This window comes from Notechis scutatus, chromosome 5 (genome assembly GCF_049901735.1).
Source record: "Notechis scutatus isolate UNSWTSFEM ecotype Mainland chromosome 5, rNotScu1.2, whole genome shotgun sequence".
Taxonomy (NCBI): domain Eukaryota; kingdom Metazoa; phylum Chordata; class Lepidosauria; order Squamata; family Elapidae; genus Notechis; species Notechis scutatus.
Window position 1 is genome coordinate 73655090 of NC_142013.1, and position 19072 is coordinate 73674161.

At 35.8% G+C, this 19072-nt stretch overlaps 1 protein-coding gene across 1 annotated transcript in view; it reads right to left on the minus strand.

Annotated features, from left to right (window-relative positions):
- Positions 1 to 222: 222 nt before the first annotated feature.
- CLCN4 (Cl-/H+ antiporter 4) overlaps positions 223 to 19072 on the minus strand; it is a 33813-nt gene continuing 14963 nt past the window's right edge. Inside the window, exons 8-12 of the mRNA XM_026666911.2 lie at positions 10943 to 11488; positions 9463 to 9649; positions 8230 to 8622; positions 5239 to 5455; positions 223 to 1164 (exon numbers count right to left, since the gene is read on the minus strand). Coding sequence (XP_026522696.1) covers positions 1074 to 1164; positions 5239 to 5455; positions 8230 to 8622; positions 9463 to 9649; positions 10943 to 11488 — 1434 coding nt within the window. The 3' untranslated portion in view covers positions 223 to 1073. The remainder of the gene's footprint in view (positions 1165 to 5238; positions 5456 to 8229; positions 8623 to 9462; positions 9650 to 10942; positions 11489 to 19072) is intronic.

The window sequence follows — 19072 nt, forward strand, 5'->3', positions numbered from 1 at the left end:
TTATCATATTCATGTCCAACTTCAAATTCGATTATACTTTTTTAACTATAAAAATTAGTTTAAGCTGATTCTAAGATGGTTTATAAAATATTTCATACTGTAAAATCTATTTGTGACATAAAATAAATATACATTTCCACAAAGAATAAATACATTTAAAAAAAAAAACCTGAGTGTTAATATGTTTTTTTTTCTCTAGGGAAAAAAACAATTATTTGTGTGTGTGTGTAGGAATACTGAAGCTTATTATTCAAAATACTTTTTAACAAAAATTTGTGGCCAGAATTGCAATTTAATGTCAGTTATCCTGGAAAATATATAACCTTTTGTACTCTACCTGACATCATGCTCATATATGGGAACACAGTAAGAAAACAATTCATCATAAAAAAGGACATAATTTGCAGGTTATTTCATTCTATTACAAGTGAACAGAATAACTCAGACTAAACAATAGCACTAAAAGTTAACTGAAGTACCCTTTACTTCTACAATATCTATGAATTTTGCAAAAATGGCAAAAGCAAGAACATTCTTCACAAAAGTATGCAGCTTTAGAAAATAACCTAATTTGTGAACCCAAATAGAAATTTAAGAAATAAGAAATAGGGCATGTACAATGAAAACATTTGGCATTCTTGATTATATTGTAGGCATACATATGCTTGCTGTTTTTAATATCTTTTATGAAGATGATATGGCTTCTTTCTGCTCCCAATTTTTGTAAAGATGGTTTTTCTGTTCTCATCAAATCATGAGGAAAATGTATTTTTATGAATGGGATATGGTAGGCAGGACAAGGCAAAAAATATGCCATAGTAAAGACTGCATTTATGACAAGAGAAACATGTTCCCAGGAAAAATAGCCCATAGCTGAATAGAATTTTCAGATACCTTTACCAACATAACTCAAATGTTCAGTTTGCTATAATTTTCCCTGGGTTCTACCCTTAACAAAGTTCAATTAATTTAAATTTTATTTTAACAAAAAATGAACAGCTTATTCAAATTCCTTTCAATCAGTTCAGTAAGAATCTTTTCTTTAAGTTTTGGGCCTTTCTGCTGGGAACAGCCTAATTAAACATGATGGATTCAGGATCTTGATTTGCCATTTGAGCCATATGCCTTAACACGTCCTTTTTAGTGATAATGCCCAGGAGCCTCCTAGAGAAGAAGGGAAGAAACAAAATTGTGATTAATCATTAACCTGTCTTGTTCATTTTTCAAAGTCTGCTGCAGGCAAAATTTAAACACAAAACGATCGGTTTCAGAAGGACACCCTGCTCCTTCCTTCTCTAAAAACCAAGAAATGGGATTTTTTTTTAACAAAAAAGAATGATTTACATTTACAAACTGAAAAAAATCATCACAATGCATTGCTTTTATGAATACAGAACTTTCATTATATTTTTCTCAGCCTTTGGCAAAGGGATAAAAATTCCATATTCTATCCAGCTGCATTCCTCAATGCACTTAGTTAAGGCTGTTTCTTGAGCAGGCTCAAACTTGTCCAACTTGACATCTCTCAGAAAACATTTGCAGAAACTGTTGGGATCCTCCAGGCCAAAGCAGAAGAAACTCAGTGCAGGGCATAAAGAGAGTGATACATCAAAGTATTGTTAAAACCTTAAAGGCAGAGACTCCTGAACTGTGACCTGAATGCCAATGTATCACATTTAAAGAAAGCTTCCTGCAAAATCATTCAATAATATGTCCTCCCCGTTCTCCTGCAGGCATGCTACTATGCAAAAGGTTGGAAGCTCTCAAATATCTATTCATTCCATCTATCATGAGTTTTTATTAATTATTTTAGAGGGGGATTGCTATAGCTGTTAAGAAAACTGAAAAACAATGGTAAAAAGATAGAAATGAAATTAATAGTCAAGCTAATGTTAACTGTATTAATACAGACTTACTAACTTACCCTGATAAGAAAACCTTTTGAAAAATCAATGTTAATTTTTTTCAGTCCAACGCCTCAAATAATTGACGTTACTGTTTTAAATATTTTTTTTTAAACACTATACACACTTAAATAATTAGGTGTGAAAGGCAATTTTTCATTCCTTTTAATTTCTCAAAGGATTGGAAAAACAGAAAAAGAGGATAGATATTCTATTAACACTGCTCCAAAAAAATATAAGAGCAATGCGATGTCTGGATAACTTTTCTATTTTAAAAATATCACACTATATCCTTTTCATAGTACTAAATACTGCAAAATAGGGGAATCATTTCAAAGAAATATTTCTATTTCCAATTATTTTAGTGCAGTTATGAAACGTTGGGGTTCCATTAAAAATCTGTCTAGTGAAGAGTATTTCCTTTCTGTGGAGTCTGGTCATTTATTTTTATTGAATATATGCAATTATAGTTTGTTAGACAATATCTTGAAGTAAAAAGTTGCAGAAAGTAAAGAATACTTTAAATAGTGTGTTTTAAAATATTTATTATAGGACACTTTCTACCTTGAACTGTAGCCATAATCTGAAATTACTTTCACAAAACTAGATTTTGTGGAGTTTTTATCTTAAAAACCAGGATTCTGTACATCCTATGTCTAAAAAAATAAGTTAGATATAGTAATTATTGATCTTAAACCACAGTCTCTTTTTACCAATATTTTACCTGCTTTAAAAAAGCCTGCCTATTAGGCAAAGAGTCTGTCAAAATAACATAATTAGTAAACTCATGTACTTTCCTGATTTTACCAGAACTGAATCCCACTGAGAGTAACATTGGGCAAAAACAACATAGTTTGTTTGGCTAAACTTTTGTTGGCTCCAAATGGCTCAATTTTTCCCCTCAAGTTTGTTGTGCAAATAAATGCTGGTAGTCCTCAACTTACGACCACAATTGAGCCCAAAATTGTTGTTGCTAAGTGAATCATATTTGTTAAGTGAATTACTGCAGTTATTAAATTAATAACACAGTTGTTAAATTAATCTAGCTTCCCCATTGACTTTGCTTGTCAGAAGCGTGCAAAAAATGATCACATGACCTTGGGACCAGAGGTGGTATTCAGCAGGTTCTGACCAGTTCTGGAGAACTGGTAGCAGAAATTTTGAGCAGTTCGGAAAACTGGCAAATACCCCCTCTGACTGGCCCCGCCTCCATCTATTCTCTGCCTCCTGAGTCCCAGCTGATGGGCTGGGTCTTCTTTTGTTGCCCTGCACAGGAAAACAGAGCTGGAAAGCAGGTTAGTGGGGTGGGGAGGGAATGGAGATTTTACAGTATTCTTCCCCTGCCACGCCCACTAAGCCACGCCCACAGAACCGGTACTAAATTTTCTGAATCCCACCACTACCCAGAATGCTGCAACCATCATAAATATGAACCAGTTACCAAGCATCTGAATGTAAATCACGTGACCACAGGGATCACTACAACTCATAAGACACTTTTTCAGTGCCGTTGTAACTTTGAATGGTCACTAAGGGAACTGTTGTTAGGCAAGGACTACCTGTAGCCTGCCTGTCTTCTCTACACTTGGATACTGCTCTGTCTGCAGCATCTTTCTATGCCTGGGTCAAATTCAAAATGTTTCAGGTATTTAGTATTTTCTAAGTGTAAGGCAATAAATTTTCATTAATTTAAGTTGAATTAAATTATACTTATGAATACTCCCTCTCTGACAATTTTCATATTATCAGAATAGTGATGGGCTGTCTGGTAAAACAAAGCAAGGTTATGGCATAACCTTGAAAGGAAACCAGGAAGCTTCTAATTGTGGAGTCTGTCTGGCAAGAACAAAGCCTGCTTATTCACAGGGAATATGCACCTGTAATGCTTGTAACAATTCTGGGTGGTTAGAAAGCTGATAAAAGAAACAAAGATTGGGGCATCTTGCAGACCTCAGCTAGAAATTAGGAATAGGAATGGCCTGGAGGAAGTAGAATGTGTATTAGATAACTCCTGGAACATTCATTAGCCAAGGTTTAAGAATAAGAAAGGCTAGAGACCAACAGAATAATTGTTAGATCATTACTAAAATGTTTATTAGATGATATTCTTTATATATCCCACCTTCTACTTTAGTGAAATTGTATAAAGCTTTCATAATTTTATTATTCAGGGTTCCTTGGCATTTTGGCCAGAACCCCTTTTCTTGGAGCGCTTCAATAAAAAGAAACAAAACCTGCACCTCATGTCTGGTGTTCTTCATCGGCCTCAGCACCAGGCTCAGACCAGAATTGGGGACAAAAATGTTCTTGCCTTATACTATTATATTAATTTAATTGTACTGATATGAAAACTGTCAGCAGGACAGGTTCCTAACTTTTGTCCTTTGTAAGTATTGGTATATGAATGTTGCTTATCAAAAACAGAATCTGTCTACATTTTAGCCAATGAGGAAGTTGGAAAAAGCACTAAATATTCCTCCAACCTTGCAAATGTTCTTTATAGCTTCAGAAGGCCTTCACCATTTCTCTCATGGCTCCAGAATGTTTGAGCTTTTGAGGGACATATTCTATATTCAAGGATCTGTTTCATTAGATTTAGCTTCTACCTCTTATATTGTTTATTCCTTACCTTCTTATAGGCTTACAAATCCCATGGACTCTCAGTTTATAAAAAAAAATAAACATCTATTAGTTAATTCCCTTAATGTGTCATTCATGCAGGGATTTTCATAAGTGTTTGAGGCACATTTAGTCTGGATAAAAGCTAAAACGTTAGCAAAACTTTTGCTAACAATTATATTCGGCTGGCATTTCTCCCTAGCAGCAATATATAGGGTTTTTTTCATAGATTAAAAATAATACATATTTAGCAGTAGCTTGACCTACATATGAAGCTTAATTACATACATGTAATAAATTCTGCTCTAAGTCAAAAGAGCAAAAATAAGATATATTGCTCTGAGCTAGAGGGTAGGTATTTAAATTATAAAAAGCATTAATAGCTAACAAATTTGAGAATTCATTATTTTATTTCAATGGCATCTTTTCCTTAAGTTCTTGTTTTCTGATTGTTACTGAAAATTATGAAGGTGCTTCAAACGCACCTTGTACCTTCTTTTATTTCAGTTTAGTTTTAATTTATTTTTCAAAAATTGCATTATTGTTTTTTTTTTATAAACTCAAGCATGAATCCTTTATAACAACCCAGCTCGTTTTTCCAGGTCTAACATTACATGCATCTGAAGAGGATTGGAATTATTTCTTCCAGAAAATAAACTCCTCCCCTTTAACAGAAATACCGTATTTTTAAAACAAAAATAATTTATATACATACCCACTGCGTGTGACAAGACACTGCCTGAGTCCAAGTTTTCGGAAAATGTCTACCACTGTTTCCATTGGTGTGTGGTCCGTGACAGTGAAGGGGCTCAGATTCAAAATACGCCGGAGTTTCAGCATATAAGGGCTATCGGCAGGGACCTCTGGAGGCTCTTCAGTAAAATATACAATTGAATTGCTTACTACACCATCTTGGCGCTGCCTTGCATTTTCTGTATGAAAAAAGTCAGACAAATAAGGACTATTGCACATCCATCTCAGGAGAGAAATAGTTACTGTTTTCTGATGATCCTTTAATGGTTCTTATAAGATCAGGATTATTATTAAGTGCATCTGTATAGCAGTCCCAGCACACTTATGCTGATGCCAGATTTATCCCAGCTCCCTTTTTAGGGATAATCTTGATATGGAATAATTTATCTAGAATACCACATTGTTCTATATGAACAGCACCTTTTCATATCTGAGGCCATAAGGTTCAGGCCTACGGAAATCCATCTGCATGCATTCACACAACTACATAGGCTCAAAGAGAGAGAGAGAGAGAGACAGACAGACAGACAGACAGACAGACAGACAGACAGACAAAGATAACTTTGTCCCTGTTGTTCAAATTAACTAATTTGAATCCCTTTAATGGGAGCAAAGGAGAAGAGATTAAGTAGATTGCTACATTTCTGCTTTCACTGGTCACAAACCAAACTACTTACCTTGAGGCTACAGAGAGAAAATATTTCAGAGCAAGCCAGATATTCCCCTATAAGATGTTAAAAACTTGTTCAAGAACCTCTAACTTCTTCTGGGCTTCTGCAATTGCCTCTATAGCTATTGCACAAGCTCAAGAATAGTGCTTTTTTTAAAGTGTTAAATGAAATTCTGAACAATCCTAACCCTTTGAAACTAGATCACTGCAGTGATCTAGTTTCCATTGTGACAGTATCATTTAATATGACTTTTCTGCTACATTCAATATGACAGCAGATTCAAGGGGATCCTCAAAAGCTTCTTCAACTCAATAACAAAAATGTATTCATTTATTTAAAAGATTTACATGGCCACTACAATTCAATCCTGATGCTCACAACAACAAAAAGCACAACTGAACAAACTTAGAACCAGGACACAGAGCCAAAGCAGCAGAATACTCATAGCCCAAATAACCCCTGTCCTATTGTTTCTCTTATTCTTTTATTTTTCTTATATGTACCCATTTCATGTATTCACAACAATGTATACATTTATACTTATTATCTTGTAAACAATTGGCAAATCAAATAAATAAATAAATAAATAAATAAATATGTGTTGTGTTCAACTTTCATCTTGGCCCAGTGATTGGCAGAAGAGGCAGGTTTACACACCCTTCCTGAACCTAAGTGACTAGGGGTCCTCCAGATCTTGAGGGAAGGTTTACTTGCTAGGCGTCACCAGATGACGCTGCTTCAGTAGAAAGGACTTGGAACATATCCCTAATCATTTTAACTGAAAAATGTAGAGCCGATACACACCAACATTTATCTTTAACCATCCAGGTTATTTTATCTTATCTTCTGGGAAAGGTATGCAAAAGCACTATCTTGTAGGGGCACTGAAGGGACTGAAACCAAGTCTCACAATCTTTCTTTCACACAATTCAACTGTTGGTTCACAAACGATTGCTTTCCAGACACAGACAAGCCTTTTAAAAGTCATACTTTTATATTGGGCAGTCCAGTAGCTTAAATAAAGGAATAAAATCTTGTGAAAGAGCAAAATATTGTGGACAGCATTTGGATAAAACAACAAACTAATTAGTTTGAACATAGAAGGGAATCTGAATTTAGCAAGGGATACAAATGGCAAAGGATTATGAAATCTAGTAGTAGCATATATAACATGAAACCATACTGTGGCTTGTTGTTAGCTTAGCACTGTGATTATTGAATAGAATTAAATGTCAAATTCTTGAAGCGGTTGCCAATGGAAAACTTAATCAGCTTACACCTGATTTTAGGAAAGTGCCTATTTGACTTTTAAATTACACTCTTCATTAAGCTCAAAGTATTGACATATATTTTTCAGCTAATTGAAGCATATATTATTATTATTATTGACTTTTTTTTCTCTAATGTGTGTGCACAGCAATATCATAGCAAAATTACTGCTGAATAATGCGTCCATTTCCCTTTCTTTTCCTTTTCTTTGGTTTTCAGTGTGTAGAAGTGCTAAAATCTCCTGAACAATAATAGGCTTTCTAAAAAATATCCTCTGTTCAAAAACAAAGGCTAACTAACACTAATAATATTTCCTCTTGATGCTAATCTTCAAAAGAGATTTTCAGTGCAAGTTTTTCTATCTCTCCCTTTGAACTATTTTCTATCAATCATGGAGCTAAAACCAACTCTTAACTTCTAACAGAACCTTGTCAGTTTCTAACACATTGGCATTGTACTGTATTATGTCTCACTTAAACTCATCTTGTAAAAGCCATGAAATGTAATTTACCAAATCCAAACTGCATCATCCTTCAATGCTTTCAAGCCTACATGTAATTTATTACATTTTATATAAATTATTGACTTTTTTCTCTTTCTTCTTATGGTAAATATGGCTAATTTTGTAATTGCAGTGTTTGCGTTCATCTCTATCACCTTCCTCTATGCATCAATTTACTATAGTTCTGCTTTAACTTTGAAAAGAATAAGAAAAAGAAGACAGAAAATTTGTATAGACATTCAATCTGTTGCTGAGTATAATTGTTAATATATATTGAAACACTTCTTTTGTTACAAAAAGAAACAAGAAAGAAACTTTCTGTTATTCTTAAAAGAATCAAGATTTTATAAAGGCTAATTTGCAAAAGTAAAATTAAATGTATTGATGTGAGAAGATATGATATTGGGATCTTAAGTTTAGAATACTATTGCACACAATTAATTTCTTACCTAACTTTCTTCTAGGCCACCCATAAAACTAATCACCTCTATGTGAAACAGATGCAACTCACTTATTGCAAGAATCAAGTCCCGTCTCTGTGCAAAGCCAATAAGACGCTCTTTAGAAACCACCACTGGAAAGCCATTGTAGTCTGTTTCCTTGATTAATGTCTCCACATCTTCCACAGTCATGCTGTCTTGGGTCAAGACAGAAAGGGGAGGTTCTCCACGCCTGGGCCTCATAACATCCGTAGCCAGTGTTCTGTGGGTAAATTCATCTTTTACATCCAGAAATGGATAGCCATTCAAATGGATATGTGCCTCATAGATCCCTTCTTTGCCAAAAGCATCCGCAACCCACTTGCTAGTCACAGCTGCAGCCATAAGAGGCACAATATACTCTAGTCCTCCTGTTAATTCAAACATGATTACGACAAGCGAGACAGTCATTCTGGTAACTCCACCTGTCAACAGAAAGAAATTGATGGGTAGGATTGTGATAGACCAGTGGTGGCTAACCATTTTGGCATCCTGTGCCAGAAATTGTGCACATGCTTGCACACTCACGCTCGTGTGCCAGCACCCAGAAGGCAATGTGTGCCCTCCAACAGCCCCTACACCTGCACAGGCAATCCCTACCCACCCCTGCCACCCCCTTACCTGTACTGCGCCTCACAGCTGATTTTTGGCAGGTTTGAGGCCTTTTTTGGCCTCCCAGAGGCTTGAGGAAGGCTTCTGCAGGCTTTGCAGGCAGAAAACTAGCCCCATTTCATCACTTCCGGTATTTTCAGAAAAACAGGAAGTGATGAAACCGGGCTAGTTTTCGGCCTGCAAAGCCTGCAGAAGCCTTCCTCAAGCCTTTGGGAGGCCAAGAAAGGCCTCAAACCTGCCGAAAATCAGCTGTGAGGCGTGCGAATGCGCAGTGAGATAAGTTTGCCTGCAGCTCACGTGCCAGCACAAATGGCTGTGCGTGCCACCTGCATGCATGCCATAGGTTCGCCATCACTGTTATAGACAATGCCAGTTTGATTTTCTGCAACCTAACATGCATTTTCATAAGTGGAATCAACTATTAAATGTTGACATTTTTCCATAAACCAAACACAAAGGCAGCTCTGCAGTTGTACTGTATTGTATCCATTGAATTAGTATACAGCCTTGGCTTTCTTCATTCCCAAATGGATATGGTGCCTTCATTCCAAGGAAACTTTAGGTACTATATTCACGAACAGCAAAATTTAGGAGTGTAAACAGATATCTGTCATACAGAACAACAATTAAAATAAAAGAATAATATATGGTACCTAAGCACGCAGCAGCTCCCACCATTGCATATAGTCCTGGAGTAACACAATCAGCTCCTGGTCTACACCAGTTTCTGAAGATGATCCAGTCGTGATGATGGTAGGCCAACTGTTCCACACCGATTCCAACAATTCTACCAGCTATTGCTCCTACAGCCATGCTGGGTATAAAGAGACCTGAAGGAATCTCAAATAACACAAAGTGAAGTTAAAACCAAATTATTATTCACTTAATAACTGTGTTACTAACTTAACAACAGAGGTGGCATTCAGCAAGTTCTGACCAGTTCTGGAGAACCAGTAGTGGAAATTTTGAGTAGTTCGGAGAACCAGCAAATACCACCTCTGACTGGAGATTTTACAGTATCCTTCCCCTGCCACGCCCACCAAGCCACACTCACAGAACCAGTAGTAAAAGTTTTTTAAATTCTACCACTGCTTAACAACTGCAATGATTCACTTAACAACTGTGGCAAGAAAGATAATAAAATGGAGCAAAACTCACTTAACAAATGTCTCAAGTAACACCATAAATTGTGGGCTCAACTGTGTGCATAAGTTGAGGATTACCTGTAGTATATATGGTAAAGGTGATTTCAAAGTTTACTTTAAATATAAACATATTACATTTCTTAAATTTAATAAATTATTTCAGTGACTACTGAAGTCTTCCTATTAAATGTTTTTCTTTCTTATTACTTCAGAGAACTCCATTGTTTTTGTTCACTGCAGAAACTTATCACCTTGCATTTCTTAATACCTTGGCTATTTTCCAAGATTGTTATCAATTCTGCCCTTTAACAACAATTAATCAAGCAAGAGCAGAAGAGACAACATATGAAGGAATCATAGCATGAAAAAATAGTTTTAATTAGCGCTATGATTCTCCCCATCACTGGTAGATACTTCACATTATAATTTAAGGGGAAATTGCTACAAAATGCTTTATAGATAGTATATAACTCTGTCAATTATTACCAAAATAGACAAATTATACAACAAGAAATGTGAGAAATGCCATAACAAAGAAGAAACATTTTATCACATATGGTGGTGTAGAAAAAAAGCAAGAGTACTATAAATAAATACATCAAAATATTCAAGAATTCTTTAAAAACTGAACTGAATATAAACATTTAATGTGGTATAAAATATTATTTTTAGTGCAATCTTCCCCTTAGTTGTACTTGGATAAGTAAAAGACGGAACTCTGATGGCACAGTGGTTAGAAATGCAGTATTGCAGGCTAACTCTGCCCAGAGCCAGGAGTTCAATCGAGGTTGACTGAACCTTTCATCTTTCCGAGGTTAGTAAAATTAGGACCTAGATTACTGGGACAATATGCTGACATTGTAAACTGCCCAGAGAGCACTATAGAGAAGTATATGAGTGCCATTGCTATAATGGTATATTTGTTTCAGTGTATCAGATCTTAGGTGACTACAACGTTTGTTAAACTATGCTTGGTTTTCCAACTTACCTTCATGCCAAAAGTGAATATGGTAATGATGATTTTAAAAACCAGAGCTAGAGCTAGCTGCCACATAGCCATGTATACTCCTGCACCAGCTGGTCTGTCGGGAATATCATCCACGGGTCTAGTCATGTTGGGATCGTTTATGTAGTCACAGAGTTGCGACGACTCCAAGGCTCCACAGTCATTGAAAAGTTCAGAGATGAGCTCACTGGTGCTCCTTCGGGTGTAAGGATTGGGATAGGCAATAATAGCAGTTATGGCAGTGACTGCGATGACCTCTAAGACTGGATACTTTCCTAGCCTGGTAGTTTTACGCCTCCTGCACCATGCAATGTTGCATCGAATAAAAAGTGTCCCCCACAATCCTCCAAAAACTCCAAGCAATATAAAGGGGAAAAGTTCAGCCATGTACCAAGGGGTGTGATATTCCACATAAAAGAGAACCAAGCGGCTGTTTCCAAATGGGTTGATGGATCTCAGGGTAAAGGCTGCCACAAGTGCAGCAAAGAAAGATCTCCAGAGAGTCTTCAAGGGAAAATAATAACTCACCTAGGATAAAATAGAATCTATCAATAATTATCTTCAATTCTTTCAAAGGGTTTCCTTTGCAAATACTTGTGGAAGTGATATATTATTGTGCATTGATAAAGATGCAGTCCAAGGACAGGATTGTAGACGTTTAAAAGAGTGGAAAGATTGCACTACCTTTGCATATATTATTAGAAATATGCAACCACACCACAGAAATAGAATAAATAAATAAATACATCAATCAATCAATCAATCAATCATAAGCTACTTTCAAATTTTCAGGAGATACTAGGATCCCATAACCATTGCTATTAAAGTACCAAAGAATTCTACAGGTACACAATATCCATATTGTGAAAAAAGAGAATATAGGAAAGATGCTTCATCATATATCATATTTTTCGGTGTATAAGATGCTCTTCCCCCACAAAAGTGGGTGAAAATGTCTGTGCGTCTTATACAGCAAATGTTGCCCACCATTCGGCCTCCACCCTTCGCCCTCTGCTTCCCAGCAATTTGTCTCCTTGCAACAAATAGCAAACAGCCTGGTCAGCTTCAGCGCAGACTGATTAGCACAAGCAGCTGATTGTTGATTGGATCTGCCTCCCAATGATCAGCTGTTTCAGGTTGCAGGGATTGCCATTGCCTATTGCTGCTTCTGTGCCCCCCATTTTTGGCCACCGCGCCCCATTTTTGGCCTCTGCGCGCCCCATTTTTGACCAGTTCCAGGCAGTGGGGATCAGAATGGGCCCTTTTTCTTATATCAATAGATTCTGTTAGTTCTCCATTTACCATAACCTTTGCAGTTTGTTCATAGTATATCGTTTCAATGGCTTGAATGAATTTTTTACCAAAGCCCATTTGTTCCAATTGCAATAACATAAATCACCAACTCACATTGTCAAAGGCTTTTTGTGCGTCTAAAAACATCAAAGCCATTTGCTTCTCAGGATGTGCCTCATAGTATTCCAGAGTATCCAAAATAATTCTCACATTGTCTTTGATTTGTCTCTTTGGCAGGAACCCATTTTGGTCAATATGGATAAAATTATTTGAATAACTTTTTAGTCTTTCTGCCAAAATTGAAGCAAAAATTTTATAGTCTGAATTTAATAGGGATATAGGTCTGTAATTTTTAACTTGCTGCAGGTCTGTATCCTCCTTCAGTATAAGTGTAATATATGCTTCTGTCCATGTTTTGGGTATTCTTTTCTTTAACCTAACTTCATTCATAACTTCTAATAGGTGAAGATTCAATATTTCCTGGAAAGTCTTGTAAAATTCCGCTGGTAAGCCATCTGGACCTGGTGCTTTTCCAACATTCTGTTTTTTTAAGGCTTCTGTTAATTCCATCATTGTTATATTCCCTTCTAGCATTGTTTCAGTATCTTTCGATATCTGAGGTAAATTCACTTTCTGTAAATATTACTTAACTTTTTCTTCTTGAATATTCTCTTGAAAATACAATTTTCCATAGTAATCTTGTATATTTTTTTTTCTTTTCCTCATTTCCATAGCAAGCATGTCCTTCTTCATTTATTAGTTGGCTAATCCTTATTGACTCTCTCTCCTTTCTCAAGTTATAAGCTAGCCACCTGCCTGGTTTATTTGCATCTTCAAAGTAATTCTGTTTAGCATTTTTAATTTTTTGTGCTAGTTCCTCTTTTTCCATTAGTCCCATTTTATGCTTAATTATATCCATTTTGTTTTTAATGTCTTTTTTTGCGGGGACTTCTGTAAATCTTTTTCAAATTTTTTATAATCATCCTACAATATTTTGAAAGTCTTTTTCTGTTTTATATTTCTTTTCCTTGTATAGTCGATTATCAAGCCTCTTGCGTAGGCCTTCATTGTGTCCCAGAGGTTCTGTAGAGATGTATCCTCTTTTCTATTTTCTTTTAAAAAGAAAGCAAGTTCTTTTTCTATTTTCTGTTTGAAGTCTTTTTCTTTTAATATCGTATTATTTAAGGTCCATCTAGATCTCCTCTTATATCCTTTCCAAGTAACTTTCACTGGATTATGGTCTGCCCAGGTGCTTGTTTCTATTTCAGTCTCTCATATGTTGGCCAGTAATTCTGCTGACATCCATATCATGTCTATTCTGGACAATGAAACATGTCTGTTTGAATAAAAAGTGTATTGCTTACTCTCCACATTTCTCTCTCTCTATGCATCTTTTAAGTTGAATTCTTCTGTTATTCTAAAGAAAGATTTTGGTAATATCTTTCTAGCTTTCATTGTTGATTTCTGTGTTTTGTAATCCAACCGATCATTAACTATTCCATTAAGATCTCCCATCATACAAACATTAACATAGTCCAATTCAATTATTTTCATATGTAATTTCCTGTAAAATTCTTCTTGGTTATAATTCGGAGCATAAATTACAATTAAAAGTGTTTTAACATTATTGTCCGTTATTTCCACCATCAAAATCCTTCCATCGTCATCTGTGTAAATTAATTCTGCCAAAATTGTATCTTTAATATATAAAATCACACCTCTTTTTTTTATTGTGCCAGCGATGTGAATAATTTCCCTAATAATTTCCCTAATTTTTGTCCACTGTCGCCCCTGCTGTTTGTGTTAACTTTGGAAGTGTTGAATAGAAATATTAGAGAAGACAAAGAAATAAAAGGAATGAAAATTAAAAAGGAAGAGTATAAATTGCAAGCTTTTGCAGATGACCTGGTATTTATATTAGAAGACCCATTGGAAACATTTTCTAGATTAATAGAAAAATAGAAGAATATGAAAAAGTAGCAGGTTTGAAAATAAACAAAGATAAAACAAAGATATTAACAAAGAATATGTTAGTAAGACGAAAGAAAGAGTTGGAAGAAGTTTTAGAAATACAGGTCACAAACAAGGTTAAGTATTTAGGGATATATATCACACCAAGATGCAGCACACTGAAGGAAGATAATTATCTTAAACTCCAGCAGCAGATTGCGACAGATTTGACAAAATGGGGAAACTTGCAATTATCATTGATTGGGAGAATATCTACAATTAAGATGAATGTATTTCCTAGAATTCTATATTTATTCCAGACAATTCCAATCCGACTAGGGAAGGAGTTTTTTGAAGATTTAAATAGAATTGTGCTGAAATATATTTGGCAGGGCAAAAAAGCAAGAATAAAATTAAAACTGTTACAAGATGCAAGAATAAGAGGAGGTTTGCCTTGCCTAATTGGGAATTGTACTACCAGGCAAAAAAAATTGATGTGGGCAAAGGAATGGATAACATTAAGGAACAATAGACTATTGACCTTAGAAGGGTATGACTTTCTTTGGTACAAGGGAACTAAAACACAGGGGTCTTTTAGAAGACACTACATACGAGAGGCATTGTTTTTGAATTGGGAAAAGATAAAAAGACAATATTATTTAAAAATTCCACTATGAATATCTACTATTGAAGCTTTCTCTTATCCAATAATATATAAAAAGGAACAAACAGTTAGACATGGTGAGATATTGAATGAAAAGGGTGAACTTAAATCTATGCAAGCATTGGAAGAACAAGGTGTAAAAATGAATTGGTTTTCATATTTGCAAATACAATCTAGATTTGACAAAGATGTTAAAGCAGAAAGTATTTATGATAAGTTGACTGATTTAGATATGATTTTGATGGGTACTGATGAAAAGGTAATTTAAAAACTTCATGGACACTTACTAGAATTTAAATTGGAGGAGGAACAAGTTAAAGAAATGATGATTGCTTGGGGGGAAAAAATTGGATACAGGATTGATTTAGAAAAATGGCAAAAATTGTGGTCTCAAAATTATAAAATGACAATGTCAACTGCATATAAAGAAAACTTGAAAAGATGTTTTACAGGTGGCATCTACCCCTGACAAGACTTGTGAGAATGTTTAAGAATAAATCAGATAAATGTTGGAAATGTCATCAGATACCTGGTTCATATTACCATATGTGGTGGACATGCTCAGACGCAAAGAAATATTGGACTAAAATCCACACATGGTTGGAAAAAATGATAAAACAACATACAGACTTTAAACCAGAGATCTTTTTATTGGGAATTATACTGGAAATATACAACAGAGCTGAAATATTTGATTGTAAATGTATAAACAGAAGCTAGGATTGTATTTGCTAAGAATTGGAAAAAATGATAAAATACCTATGCAGGAGGAAGTTATTAAGAAAATTATGGACTGTGCTGAAATGAGTAAATTGACATTTGAAATTAGAGAACAAGAAGATAAACAATTTTATATGATATGGGATTTGTTTTATCAATGGTTGGACAAAAAGACATGGTAATATAATAGACTAGATAATTTTGTGATAGAAATGTAATAGATTGATATAAGATATAGACATATATAACCATTGGTTGAAAGCATAACATAAATTTTAAGATAAAATTTGGAATATCTCGTATAAAATGATGGAATAGTTTAGTCATGTATGATTAATAACTGATAAATATATGTTAGTTTGACAATGTGAAAACTGATATAAACTGTGAGTAAATGACTATAAAAGAATAGCACAAAAGATTTGCAACCAACTGACACACTGTATATATATAAAATGGAAGATGGTTTTATGTTTTTATGTTTTGTATGTGTATGTTTGTCTTTAAAAAAATAAAAACTCTTTTTAAAAAAAAGAATGGGCCAAAAACGGGGCACGTGGAGGCTGAAAATGGGATAGAGGGGCCAAAAATGGGGCACGCAGAGGTGGCCATAGGCGCTGGCAATCCCTGCAGTCTGAAACAGCTGATCCTCGCGAGGCAGATCCAACTGACGATCAGCTGCTTGTGCTAATCAGGCTGTGGTAAAGCCGACCAGGCTATTTGCTGTTTGCTGCAAGGAGGCAGAGGCAGATTTTTTTCTTGTTTTCCTCCCCAAAAGCTAGTGTGTCTTATACTTCGAAGTGTCTTATAGTCCGAAAAATACAGTACTTATATTTCATCATATAATGTTATATAATCGTTTATGTTTCCCAGTTTTTACTAGTAGCCACATAAAAATTAATTTGATACAACTGTGAAATTGATATGTACTTTTCATAGGAAGGTAATCTTACCCTATGGTTCATGGATTGCAAAAGAAAATTGCCTTCACATTTGCTAGTTATTTTAAAGAATCAAATGAGAAGTTCACTTCTATCACATTTAATAAAATAACTGAATATTAAATGAGGTATATGACAAATTGTTGCCTAAATATCTATTGTAAAGCCACTTCTACCTAGCAGTACAGTAGTTCATACCATCCTCACCAATTTATAATATGATCTTTTGGTATTATCTTCTAAAAAGGATGTATATGTGGTAAGTTATTCTTCCTTAACAACACTGTTGCTATGTTACTGGTTTCTATGATACCAAGACTGGATGTTTTCCATGCATTTTAAGGCATTTCATTTTGTTCTTTATATAACTATGTAAATGACTTAATCCTCCAGGCCGATCAACAGCAACGAAGCATCTGGATTAATAATATATCTTCCTGCCAAGAAGAGACTCAGAGAAATAAAAAAAATGTTACAATATAATAGTCCTCATTTAGCTACTGCCTTGTTCAGCAACAATTCACAAATAAAATGGTGATGAAAAAGCAACTCCTTGCATTTATGATTTTCACAGATCAAAGCAAAGGAAAGCTGAAGTAAGCACAGTCATGGTTCACTTAGTGACGGCTTCACTTAATAACTGAGTTGCTGGACCCATTGTAGTTACTAAAATACAATTGAAGATAAAACAAAAAAACTGTTTTGGATAATCTTACTTTTAGGAATGTTTTCAACTGATATAAGGCCTTGCAAGCATAACAGCAGCAGTATCAAGATACAATCAGGATCAAGCAGTCCAGCCCCCTGCTCAAGCAGAAAATTAGGGGTATCAAACTGGATTAGCATTGCAGTTCTCCTTCACGGACCAGCCGGGGGGAGTGGGGAGGGAGGAGACATGATGGATGCATCCTGCTGGCTAAAATGGGGCACAGAGTGACCACACATGGCACCCCGCACCCTATTTTCAGCTTGGATGACCTCCTGCAGCACTTTGCCAGCCAAAATGGGGCACAGGGGCCCATGGGCAGCCTGGTTTTGGCTGGCAGAGTGCTGCTGGAGGCTGGGGAGGCCAAAAATGGGCCTCATGAGGCCTCCGTGTGGCCCATTTTGGCTGGCAGAGGCACCACAGGTGGGTCCTTTGATATTTCCAGGGCGACCCAGCGGTTCAGATTGAAGCACCCCATGGGCCAAATCTGGCCTGTGGGCCTTGAGTTTGACACCCCTGCCCTATATCACTTCAGACAAGTGATTGTCCAGTCTCTTCTAAAAAATATCCAGTGATGAAGCACTCACAACTTCTGAAGGCAAGCTGTTCCACTGGTTAATTGTCCTCATTATTAGGAAGTTTCTCCTTAATTCCAGGTAGCTTCTCTCCTTGATTAGTTTCCATCCATTGTTTCTTGCCCTACTATCTGATGCTTTGGAAAATAAATTGACCCCCTCTTTTTTGTGGCAGCCTCTCAAATACTGGAATACTGCTATCATGTCCCCCCACCGCCAGCTAGCCTGGCTTACTCAATGCCTGTAACCATTCTTCATGTGTTTTACTCTCCAGGCCTTTTAATCATCTTAGTTGTGCTTCTTTGCACCTTTTCCAAAGTCTCAACTTCTTTTTTGTTATGTGGTAACCAAAAGTGGATGTAATATTCCAGGTGTGGCCTTACTAAGGGTTTATAAAGCAGTACTAATACTTCATGTGATGTTGATTTTATACCTCTGTTTATTACAACCAAGGATTGCATTAGCTTTCTGGGCTGCTGCCGTGCATTGCTGATTCATGCTTAAGTGATTGTCCACTAGAACTCCAAGGTCCCTCTCACAGTTTTACTGTTTTTGAGCCAGATTTCACCTAATCTGTACTTGTAACTTTGGTTTTTCCTGCCCAGGTGTAAAACCTTGCATTTCTCCACATGTTAAATTTCATATTGTTGGATAGGGCCCATTATTCAAGTCTGTCAAGATCTTTTTGGATCCTGAGCCTGTCTTCTGGGGTGTTGGCTATTCCTGCTAGCTTAGTGTCATCTGCAAATTTGATGAGTTCCCCTTCTATTTCCTCATTTAAGTCATTTATGAATATATTAAAGAGTACTGGGCCTAAGACGGAGCCTTGTAGTATGCCACTGTTTACACCCCTCTATGTAGATGTAGTATCATTAAGGACTACTCATTGAGCACGGCTGTCAAATTCATCTGGTGATGATGTTGTCTATTCCACATTTTCCTAGTTTACCAAGAAGGTTGTGGTCTGCTTTATCAAATGCCTTCCTAAAGTCTAAGTATATTATGTTCACAGCATTTCGCTGGTCTACTAATTTAGTCACTTTGTCAAAGAATGAAATAAGATTGATCTAACCCTAACAAATCCATGCAGGCTACTAGTTATAGCTTTATTTGTTTCTAGATGTTCGCAGATCTGATTTTTTTTAAATTATTTTTTCCAATATCTTCCCAGGTATTGATGTTAGATGGATTGGCCTGCGGTTTCCTGGATCTGTTTTTCCCCCTTTTTTTGAAGATGGGAACCACATCAGCTGTTTTCCAATC